General features: G+C 37.6%; 3 protein-coding genes across 5 annotated transcripts in view; all 3 read left to right on the top strand.

The window, feature by feature from the left end:
- The window catches only part of LOC104790062 (protein PHYTOCHROME KINASE SUBSTRATE 1-like), a 2,249-nt gene extending 820 nt beyond the window's left edge, over window positions 1-1,429 (top strand). Inside the window, exon 2 of one of the 2 annotated variants that reach the window (XM_019246603.1) lies at window positions 23-1,429. In XM_019246603.1, coding sequence (XP_019102148.1) covers window positions 23-1,272 — 1,250 coding nt within the window. In that variant the 3' untranslated portion in view covers window positions 1,273-1,429. The remainder of the gene's footprint in view (window positions 1-22) is intronic. The other variant, XM_010515760.2, reaches the window with a different exon arrangement.
- LOC104790061 lies at window positions 3,313-6,209 on the top strand. Of its 2 annotated transcripts, none has more exons than XM_010515758.2 (9): window positions 3,313-3,535; window positions 3,688-3,924; window positions 4,022-4,054; window positions 4,138-4,236; window positions 4,331-4,671; window positions 4,820-5,031; window positions 5,124-5,380; window positions 5,481-5,659; window positions 5,770-6,209. In XM_010515758.2, exons 2-9 carry the CDS (start codon window positions 3,708-3,710, stop codon window positions 5,818-5,820), a joined length of 1,389 nt encoding a protein of 462 aa, XP_010514060.1. In that variant the 5' UTR covers window positions 3,313-3,535; window positions 3,688-3,707; the 3' UTR covers window positions 5,821-6,209. The 2 variants fall into 2 exon arrangements, with proteins under 2 accessions (XP_010514060.1, XP_010514059.1); XM_010515757.2 differs by having other exon boundaries at window positions 3,314-3,535; window positions 4,132-4,236.
- On the top strand, window positions 6,815-7,783 carry LOC109133261 (uncharacterized mitochondrial protein AtMg00810-like). Its single transcript, XM_019246247.1, has one exon. The coding sequence runs from the start codon at window positions 6,815-6,817 to the stop codon at window positions 7,781-7,783; it is 969 nt and encodes a 322-aa protein (XP_019101792.1).

The raw sequence follows: 10,210 nt of genomic DNA, 5'->3' as shown, positions 1-10,210 counted from the left end.
TCTTACTTGAGCATCAAGGAAGATGCTGTTGTCACAACCAAGAAGCTCATGGAACCCAGCAAAACCCTAAGCGTGAGCATGAAACCAAAAGAAGAGGAGCTTGGTGATGAGAAGAAAATTTCGAAGAAAGCTTCTGAAGAACCAGAGATTGGTGTATTTGGAGCTGAGAAGTACTTCAATGGAGACATGGATTCAGACCAAGGCTCTAGTGTTCTGTCTCTGTCTCTGACAAACCCTGAAGTTGAGAGAACCATCGTCCTCGATTCAAAACAGAGCGCAAAGAAATCTACTGGAACTCCTAGTGTCCGGTCTGAATCAAGCTGGAATAGTCAGAGCGTGTTGCTTCAGAACAAATTGGTGAATAGCTGCAACAGTTCCGTGCAGGAGAAGAAGAAGAACAACAGTAGTGGTCAGATTCAAAAGGTGAGTAATACTAAGAAGAGTTTCCTCGCAAATCTGGGGTGTAAATGCGCATGTTCTGATGGTGACTCAGTAGATGTCGACGAGAGCATCTCGGTGAAGAGAAGCTCTGATCCGAATATCTCTGTTTTCACAAAGAGGGAGATCGAGAATCAGATGAGTACTTCTTCTGCCAATATGAAGTCAGACCTGATCAGGATTCAGAAGCAAGAAGAGTTATCGCAGAGGAAGTCACTTGAAGTGTTTGGATCTCCTATAAATATCGAGAAGAAGAGGATTGTTGTTCAACAGAAACTGGCATTGCGTCCATGGGAATCAAGAACAGAGGAGGAAGACCAAAAAAGTGAAGGGAGTGATACAAGCGCGGATCTTTTCGAGATAGAGAGTCTTACAGGGAAACCTAAACCTTTTCTTACTAGGCAAGGAAGTGATCCAGCTTCACCTACGTGTTATGCTCCAAGTGAAGTAAGCGTAGAGTGGAGCATAGTGACAGCAAGTGCAGCAGATTTCTCTGTTATGTCGGAATGTGCAACAAGTCCTGTAAGAAGAAGCAACCGATCTTCTCAGATTCCTCGAATCCCTATCACCGCTAAATCATCAGCACCGCAGAGGCGGAATTCGAGTAGCAGCGGCGGCGGAGGCGGTGGTTTCTTGTTGAGTTGCAAGAGTCATAAATCTGTTAGGGTTTCTGGTGATTTAGAAAGAAGAAGCAGCATGAACAAGACACAACCGAGTTATGTTCCAAGATTCCCGATGGAGACTACTACTAAACCTAAGAGTTTCGAAACACGAAGAAGGATCAGCAACAGCTCCATTACTCATACACAGTCATCTCTTCTGTATAGTCAGTGATTGCATAAAAGTAAAAAGAATTTAATGTCTTATCTCTCTTTATCTGTAATTTCTACTGAGTGAGAAAGATTTGTAAACTTATCTAATGTCTTGTTGAGTTCTTGATCACAATGTCATCTTGCACCTTAGTGAAATTTAGTCAAAGAGTGACAAATGATTACAGAGTGAAGATAACATTTTTCTCAGTGAAAAAACACAGATCTGAAATTCTGCAAAATGAGTAGACAAATTCCAAAATATTGCCCCCACCAAATTTTGCTTTTTTTTGGTTTTTATTGGATTCAGTCTCACGAGAGAGATAGGGGTTTTGTCTTAGCTTCTCAAAGGGTTAAATCAAACGTACAAAGAGTTTGACAGAAAGAGCTATTAATGAGGAAACTTAAATAAATGAAAATGTCGTTTTACCTAACATATCTAAGATCTGGTCCTGAGAAACACATCTAAAGGCCATTGTGTGTGTGAGATAAAAGTAGAGACAAAACCTTAATTGAATTTGTTGAAAATATGAAGTGATGTGAGAGGAAAGAACCAAAGTGCTTGTTTAGACAATAAATGTAATGAAGATGGATGTCTTTGTAGCCTACTCATAAAGGAAAAGATTGTATTTACACCCACAAATGATCTTATCCAGTCCATTGAACCTTCTCCTCCGATCCTTAAGTCAAAATTCTAAAAAGGGCTAATTACATGTCAAGAAAATGAAACCAAGATGATGATCCTAGACATATCAAAGCTAATATATACAGCATGGGGTTTCAGAAACCAAGAGTATATATACAGATCTTGAAGATAAGTATTGTATCCCTTGTCAAAAAGATATGGGGGGTATGATTGAGCCATCACTTATTTTCCTAATAAAAAATTAAATTGAAATCAAATCATCTAACTACTTAAGTTTTCCCACATGTGGAGGAGAAATGAACAACAAAAGCAAGAAGGCAAAAAAAAAAAAAAAATCACTCATCCTTCCTGGTAGGCCGTGATTCAAAGCAACCGCTTGCTCTTATGCTCAAGTGAATAAGGCAAAGTAGGTACCGAGAACCCAATCCCCACATGACAAATAATGACTGAGAGTAGTTCTAGTTTACTTCCATATACTGTTTGTGGTGAAACATTGACTGTCTTAATGTGAAAAGGGGTTACCGAGAAGCATCAGGAGAGGAGAAAAGTCGTATGTGGTCTGCTTGTTACCGAGAATGATACAAAAAAAACCCCAAACATATGGTGCAATATGATGTTTTCACAACAAAATGTTAACAGCACAGCAAATAATGTATAGTTTCTGCAGCTATGTGTTGAGAGAAGGAAATAACGATCATATGAGAATATATCATAACTTGAAAATCAAAGCACTTTTTAGGACACACTCATCACATAGGTAAGAGTCGCAATGCTCTGACTCTGATCTACTAGTAACAATATTTAAAGTTCAACTGTCCCAAGTCAAATCAGTAACTTATGCAGTTTTCTGATATTGGTATGGCAACAGCATGTAAGAAAGACATCCAAGTTTGTTATTGTCGGCATCTCCCAACTTTTAAACTCATAACATAATTCTTTTGGGGAACCAAATCTGCAAATGTTAATTCAGCGCGGGATCTAGAAAATTGAGCGTACAGAGACATCTCTTGCTTAAGATGTGACTTCCCAAAGAAGAGACCTTTTTCAGGTGTAGTAGTAATGCCTAACGGTATGTACTGATTAATATTCATGTTAAACACAGTTTGGAGTTTGGTATGATCAGACAGCAAAGATTGGACTATGTTAATGGCGGGTTGAGCCAGGCCCGTGCAGTAGTGCAACGCATGGGCGACTCGCGAAGGCCCAGATAGCAAGCTATCTTAACGGGCCTTCTCCCTTAAAAAATAGACTTAATATCGTGTGAGCCGATGGCCCACATATCAGATATTAAACTGATAAGAACAGATACTACACTTGATCTTAGCCAAAAGGCCGAGAAAGGTATGATTTGTTAGATCCATCGACCTTCCCTTATATACACCCATTCCAAGAGCGAGCAATTCTTACTTGAGCGATGTGGGATATAAAAACACCAAAACCTTTTCTTTAGCCTTCGCCTTCGGGACGAATTAATAAAACAATTTAGACATTATTATTAATTAAGTAAGTAATTAACACTGTAATAAAGAAAGAAACAAAGAAGAACAATACATAAATAAATACAGTTTTTTCTCTAAATCGCCACCACCCACCCCGCACACACAGGTTTGGTTTCATGGTGTGAGCTAGATAGAGATCTCAGGTAAAGAGTTCTTTTGTTGTTTCCTTTCTCGAATCTGGTGTTCTTTTCTCTCTCAGTTCTTTGATTCTCTGAAAAATTTCATGAATTCTCTTGTGATTCCAAATCTGCATCTTGAACATGTAAAAAACTTGATTTGGTTTGAACTTTGGCAGTGTGTTTTGGGGATTAGATAATGTTACCGGAGAGAAGAAGTACGGTGGTTTCTTCTACTTCATCATCTTCTTCGTATCTGAATCCATCTGGTCACAATGATAATTCTTTTTTACTTCTTCGAAGAGGCAAAAAGTTTGGTAGGATTGTGAAATTGAAGCTCTCACATTTCTTCTTCTTCTTTCTGTCACTCTTTTTCTTCTCTTGCATCTTCTCTGGCCACAAGCTACTCTTTCATGGTAAGCTTCTAATTACGAAAAAAAGTCTCTTTCTTTTTTTGGTTTTCTCAGTTTTGGAGAATATTAGTTAATCAAACACTCTTGGATTTTGGTGTAGGTTCTGAGTTCTTACCTCATTTTGAGCAAAACCGTAAGCTTACTTTGTCTTAGTTCTCTGTATTTTGTGTTCAAAAAAAGCTATTGTTTATTAACTGGATTCTGATACAGATGCAGCTTACATGAAAAGTCAATTGCTGGTTTCATCGGAGATTAATGTAGGATTAAACAAGTCCAACATCGACAAACCACCCGGAAGCAAGAAGAGAAACAAGCGTATGGATTGTTTAATCTCTACTCATTTCAATCAATTAGCTAATGTTGTTTTTATTGATGATCTATAAGGTAGCGTTTTTGCATATAATTGCAGATTTGCCTTGTGAAGTTACACTTGCTGAATCTGTTGATCACATACTTGAGCCTCAGGATTATTTGAATTTCACGCGGTTTTCGTTAGGCTTTGTAGAGGCTGAGACGTATAATGAGCCTAGGTTTGGAGGGCATCAAACACTCATGGAAAGAGAGAGATCTTACTCTGCAGTAAACCAGACAATTCACTGTGGTTTTGTCAAAGGGAGTAATGCATTTCATCAAGGTACTGGTTTTGATTTGAGCGAAAAGGATAGGGCGTACATGAAGAACTGTGTAGTCTCTGTGTCTTCTTGCATTTTTGGAAGCTCTGATTTTCTAAGGAGACCTGCAAGCAAAAAGGTATAAACTTTATCCCTTAGTAGATAGACACTAGATATTAGCTTATGCATTAGTATTTAGTATTTGTTGCGGTTATCATTAAGTAAAGACTATATGTGGAGGCTCATCATTCATGTGGAGCTCTCATTTTGCTTGTTTGTTTCTTTAGATCAGTGAATTCTCGAAGCGAAATGTGTGCTTCGTGATGTTTGTGGATGAGCAAACACTATCGAAACTTGCTAGTGAAGGGCATGTTCCAGATAAGCAAGGATTTGTTGGTTTGTGGAAAACTGTAGTTGTGAGCAATTTGCCTTATTCTGACATGCGAAAGACTGGAAAGGTTCCGAAATTTCTGTCACATCGCCTTTTTCCTTCTTCTAGGTGAGGTTAGTTGGCTTAGTACTCAATCAGGCTCTGAAGTTTTGAATCACTGACACAATCTTTTTTTACTTATCCCTCATTTCTTGTTTCAGGTATTCCATTTGGTTAGACAGTAAGATGAGACTCACTACAGATCCTATGCTTATAATTGACTTCTTCTTATGGAGAACAAAATCAGAATTCGCAATCTCCAACCATTATGACCGGCACTGTGTTTGGGATGAGGTGTTACAGAACAAACGGCTGAACAAGTACAACCACTCGGCCATTGATGAACAGTTTATGTTCTACCAGTCAGATGGACTTAAGAAATTTGACCCTTCAGATCCTAATTCTCCTCTTCCAAGTTGTAAGTAATCAATCAATCATTAGCTTCTCGCTCACCATACACATTTACTCGTTTTGTTTGTTAATGTTTCTTGAGTGTGATGTCTTGTTGTTGTTGTTAGATGTACCTGAAGGTTCTTTTATTGTAAGAGCCCATACGCCAATGTCAAACCTCTTCGCCTGCCTTTGGTTCAATGAAGTTGATCGGTTTACCTCACGGGATCAGTTGAGTTTTGCATACACATACCTAAAACTTCAGAGACTGAATCCAGATGGACCTTTACGCCTGAACATGTTCAAGGTAAAATAGAGATTGGTTTACCTCACGGTTTCAAATTATGAGTACATAATCATAAAGGGGTCTTAGATCATAAAAAAATGTTGTATTGATCAACCTTGTTTTCATTTCAGGACTGTGAACGTCGAGCATTAACTAAGCTTTTCCACCATCGCGTAGATTAATCGCCTCCTTCACCTCCTGCTAGATTCATTGAGTGAAGATAGTTTTCTACAATTTGAAGGAGATGAAAGATGAAAGAGTAACCTAATTGACATTGTGTATGAGCCAAGATAGAAACTTAGTAAGTTTACACACAATTCACTGCCGATATACCAAAAGAGGCATAACTACTGTACTAGTTGCTGCTTATAAAAGGTTAAGGAGACGCAACAACTAGAGATTAGGATCTCTTTGTTCCTCAAGTTTTGCTGTTTTATATGTATATTCACATCAGTGTCAAATTCGTTTATGGATTTGAATAGTTTAAGAAGTTCACTTAAATCAAACTCGAAGAAACACATGTACCAATTCTGAAAACTTCTATTTGAGAACTTATCATTTTTTATTATTATTTTTTAATCTCGTTGACCATCCAACGGACTATTAGATAAATTTATCTGTAAATAAATCAGACATTGTATTTCGCAAATCTGTGCAAAAGAGACGCAGATTATGCAAGTAAAAGACTCTAAATAAGATAGTAACATGTTACCGATCGACAACAATGGGAATGTAGCTCTCAGATGGTTGAGCCCTCACTTAGCATTCGAGAAGTTGATACCAACACAATGGTGTGTGGCTGATGGAGTGGACGGGAAGCATAAAGTAAATTGGCCTAATTTACTTTAGCCTCGTGGTTAAACCAGCGACCATACGTTCTTCATGTAGCCCTTGCCAAAGACTAGCCTATTCGTCAGCTTGATGTCAAGAACGCCTTCTTACACGGTGACCTTAAAGAGACCGTCTACATGCATCAACCACCTGGTTTCATCGACAATTCTAAACCCGACCATGTGTGCTTGTTCCGACGGTCACTCTATGGCTTAAAGCAGGCCTCCCGGGCTTGGTATACTTGGTTTACTTTAGTAGCTCGACAGGTCGGTTTTCGACAAAACCTCTGCGATAACTCTCTTTTCCTTTATGGTTCTCGTGCTACTAGGGCTTATCTTTTATTGTATGTCGACGACATTATCCTCACAGCCTCATCGCCGGTCTTATTTGACAAGATTGTCTCTCATCTTGCTGCTACGTTTGATCTCACTGATCTCGGGACTTCATCACTTCCTCCGTATTGTCGTCAAGTACAACAAAGTCGATCTTCTTCTCAGCCAACAGAACTTTGCTGCTGACATCCTCAACCGTGCCTCCATGACAAACTGCAATCCATGCAATACTCCAGTTGATACAACCAACAAGCTTGAGGCTACGGTTAATCCTCCGGTCTCTGACCCATCTCTCTATCGCAGCCTTGCAGGTTCCTTGCAGTATTTGACATTTACACGCTTCGACATTGCGTTTGCCGTTCAGCAAGTATGCTTGTTTATGCATGACCCACAGAAGAATCATTTCACTGCTCTAAAACGGATCTTATGCTACATCAAAGGCACCATCTCTCATGGTCTTCAAATTCACAAGTCTTCAACAATATACCTCGTTGCTTACTCTGATGCAGTCTGGGCTGGCTGCCCCAACTCAGGGCGCTCCACATCCGGCTATGCGGTGTTCCTTGGTGACAACCTTATCTTCTTGTCTTCTAAGCGTCAACATACCGTCTCCCGCTCCAGTGCTGAAGCAGAGTATCGCGGTGTCGACAATGCTGTTGCAGAGACAACTTGGCTCCGTAATCTCTTCCTCGATCTTGGTTGTCCCCTCACAAGGCAACACTGGTCTATTGTGACAATGTCTCTGCGGTTTACCTCTCCACCAATCCGGTACAACATCAGCGGGACCAAACATGTGGAGATTGATAGTCACTTTGTCCGTGAAAAAGTAGCCCTTGGTCACATTCGTGTTCTTCATGTACCATCCTCGTTACAGTATGCAGACATCTTCACCAAGGGACTACCCTCTCCATTGTTCACCAATTTTCGAACCAGCCTGAACTTCCGACCTCCTCCCGTTCTGAATGGGGGGGGAGAGTGTTAGTTAGGATACGTCTCATAGATTTGGTTCCTAGAATATCCTTAGTCGTATATCTTCTGTATAGATCATGCTAGAAGCAAAGGAAATATACTCTTGTGATCAATGGAATACTCATCAAGTATTATACACTTACATTAAGGTCATACATAAGCAAATCTCGAAGAAGAAATAAAACTCTTTAATTTTATCTAAAGATTGCTTAATTAGCACCCCTAATATTGGGATCCTTGCACAACTTTTTAATATTACTAAATATTAACTCGCGGTACATCGTGAGATTATATTTTTACTAAATTTATTAATATTTTCAAGTAGTAATTGTTAGTTAATTTTATATGTTTTATTTGATGTTTAAGATTGTATAGTTGTATTTTCATTGTTAATTCTGCGATTTAATCTATGATATATTGCATGTCGATTTATTTTGTTATAGAACTGGTATTAATATCCTTTTATATTATTAAGTTGTACTTGTTTGTTTATAATAATTATGTATTTATAGGTGTCAAACAGGTTGGTCCATATTTTTTTCTTGGACGGCAGCGGGTCAACTCGCTAAGACCGCGGTCGTTAAAGTTATTCCCAAACATATTCCCGGTCTAAATTTATATTAAGTATTCTTTAAAAATTTAGTAGCAACAAAAACAATAACTTATAATATTGGTATTTTGTAAATATGTTAATTGCTATACATTAAATTTTCTCACAGATAACTATGTAAAAATATTCTTTATATATAATATATTTATTTTAATCATATATTTGTGGATTTTGGGACGACATGCCAAACCGCTGACGTAATCCGCATAGACTTAACCGTGAGGACAATTTTTTAACGGCCTTAATATTTTGTGTCTATACCCACTCGGTCGTAGTACTATTTAGGATATACATGTGGATTAAGTGTTGTGTTTGCTCATGTTTTGACTAATATAAAGCTTAGTTTGTTATAAGAGATTAATATAAAGCTTAGTTTGTCCAAAAAAAATAATATATAGAATGAGCAATTACGGAAGAGATGTTATTTGTATATTCATCGAAGACAATGGGAGATAGATTGTACACTATGAAGGTTTATTTACCAGATCGTATTAACAAATTCGAGACTTGATTATGTCTCAGAAGTCAGAACAGAAGCTCGAAATTGAAAGTCACATAGTTACGTAAGAAAATATACACCTGATGTAATAGAATTATATGTTGAGAGTGTCTAGTGTTAGACCTGGATTTGAATGTGACTGAATGGTTGAAATATAATTCTTTGTTTCTTATGAAAGTCTTATATATGATTTTCTTTAGAGAGGTAAACAAAGCAGCAATGATAATAGTTAAGATTTTCTGCTTGTGTGTTTCATTTTTTTGGTGTTATGAGTTGTGGTGAATGAGCAGTATTTATAGACTTATAAGGAGATCCTAGGGTTGTAGGTGAGTGATTAGCGATAAACTTGTCGAGAAAGTAGATAATATTTTCAAGATCTCACAATTTCGGAATGTTTGAATAAGATTTAGAAAGCTTATATGGAATATGCGAGTAATATACCAATGATTATGCGAGTATATTGGTTTCCATTTGCTACTAATTCTATAATTTCCAGTTCCCATATAATCAAAATCAAAGATGTAATTAAGATATTTTAGGCTGCAAATGGTGATTAACAAACTGAACCAACTTAATAGGTTGAATAATGATGGGCTGAATAAAAATGAGCTGAACCATCAAAATGAGCCGAAGAAACTGAATGAGCTGAATAAACTGCAGAGAAATAAATTAGTATGCTAAATGGTGACCATTAAGTTGAATAGCTGAATATAAAAATATAATATTAATAATATATCTATAATAGTTTCTGAAATTATATATATTTAAATATAAGAAATAATNTGTGACAATGTCTCTGCGGTTTACCTCTCCACCAATCCGGTACAACATCAGCGGGACCAAACATGTGGAGATTGATAGTCACTTTGTCCGTGAAAAAGTAGCCCTTGGTCACATTCGTGTTCTTCATGTACCATCCTCGTTACAGTATGCAGACATCTTCACCAAGGGACTACCCTCTCCATTGTTCACCAATTTTCGAACCAGCCTGAACTTCCGACCTCCTCCCGTTCTGAATGGGGGGGGAGAGTGTTAGTTAGGATACGTCTCATAGATTTGGTTCCTAGAATATCCTTAGTCGTATATCTTCTGTATAGATCATGCTAGAAGCAAAGGAAATATACTCTTGTGATCAATGGAATACTCATCAAGTATTATACACTTACATTAAGGTCATACATAAGCAAATCTCGAAGAAGAAATAAAACTCTTTAATTTTATCTAAAGATTGCTTAATTAGCACCCCTAATATTGGGATCCTTGCACAACTTTTTAATATTACTAAATATTAACTCGCGGTACATCGTGAGATTATATTTTTACTAAATTTA

Source organism: Camelina sativa, chromosome 6 (genome assembly GCF_000633955.1).
Source record: "Camelina sativa cultivar DH55 chromosome 6, Cs, whole genome shotgun sequence".
Taxonomy (NCBI): domain Eukaryota; kingdom Viridiplantae; phylum Streptophyta; class Magnoliopsida; order Brassicales; family Brassicaceae; genus Camelina; species Camelina sativa.
The sequence above is the reverse complement of the archived record's forward strand: the minus strand, read 5'-3'. Positions and strand labels throughout refer to the sequence as shown.

Bases quoted from the DNA above. Each gene is read 5' to 3' on its own strand.
- LOC104790061 (XM_010515757.2), top strand. From the start codon at position 3,708: ATGTTACCGGAGAGAAGAAGTACGGTGGTTTCTTCTACTTCATCATCT. The intron at 5,381-5,480 runs GTAAGTAATCAA...TGTTGTTGTTAG, and splicing joins TAATTCTCCTCTTCCAAGTT to ATGTACCTGAAGGTTCTTTT. The intron at 5,660-5,769 runs GTAAAATAGAGA...TTTTCATTTCAG, and splicing joins TACGCCTGAACATGTTCAAG to GACTGTGAACGTCGAGCATT.
- LOC109133261 (XM_019246247.1), top strand. From the start codon at position 6,815: ATGTCGACGACATTATCCTCACAGCCTCATCGCCGGTCTTATTTGACA.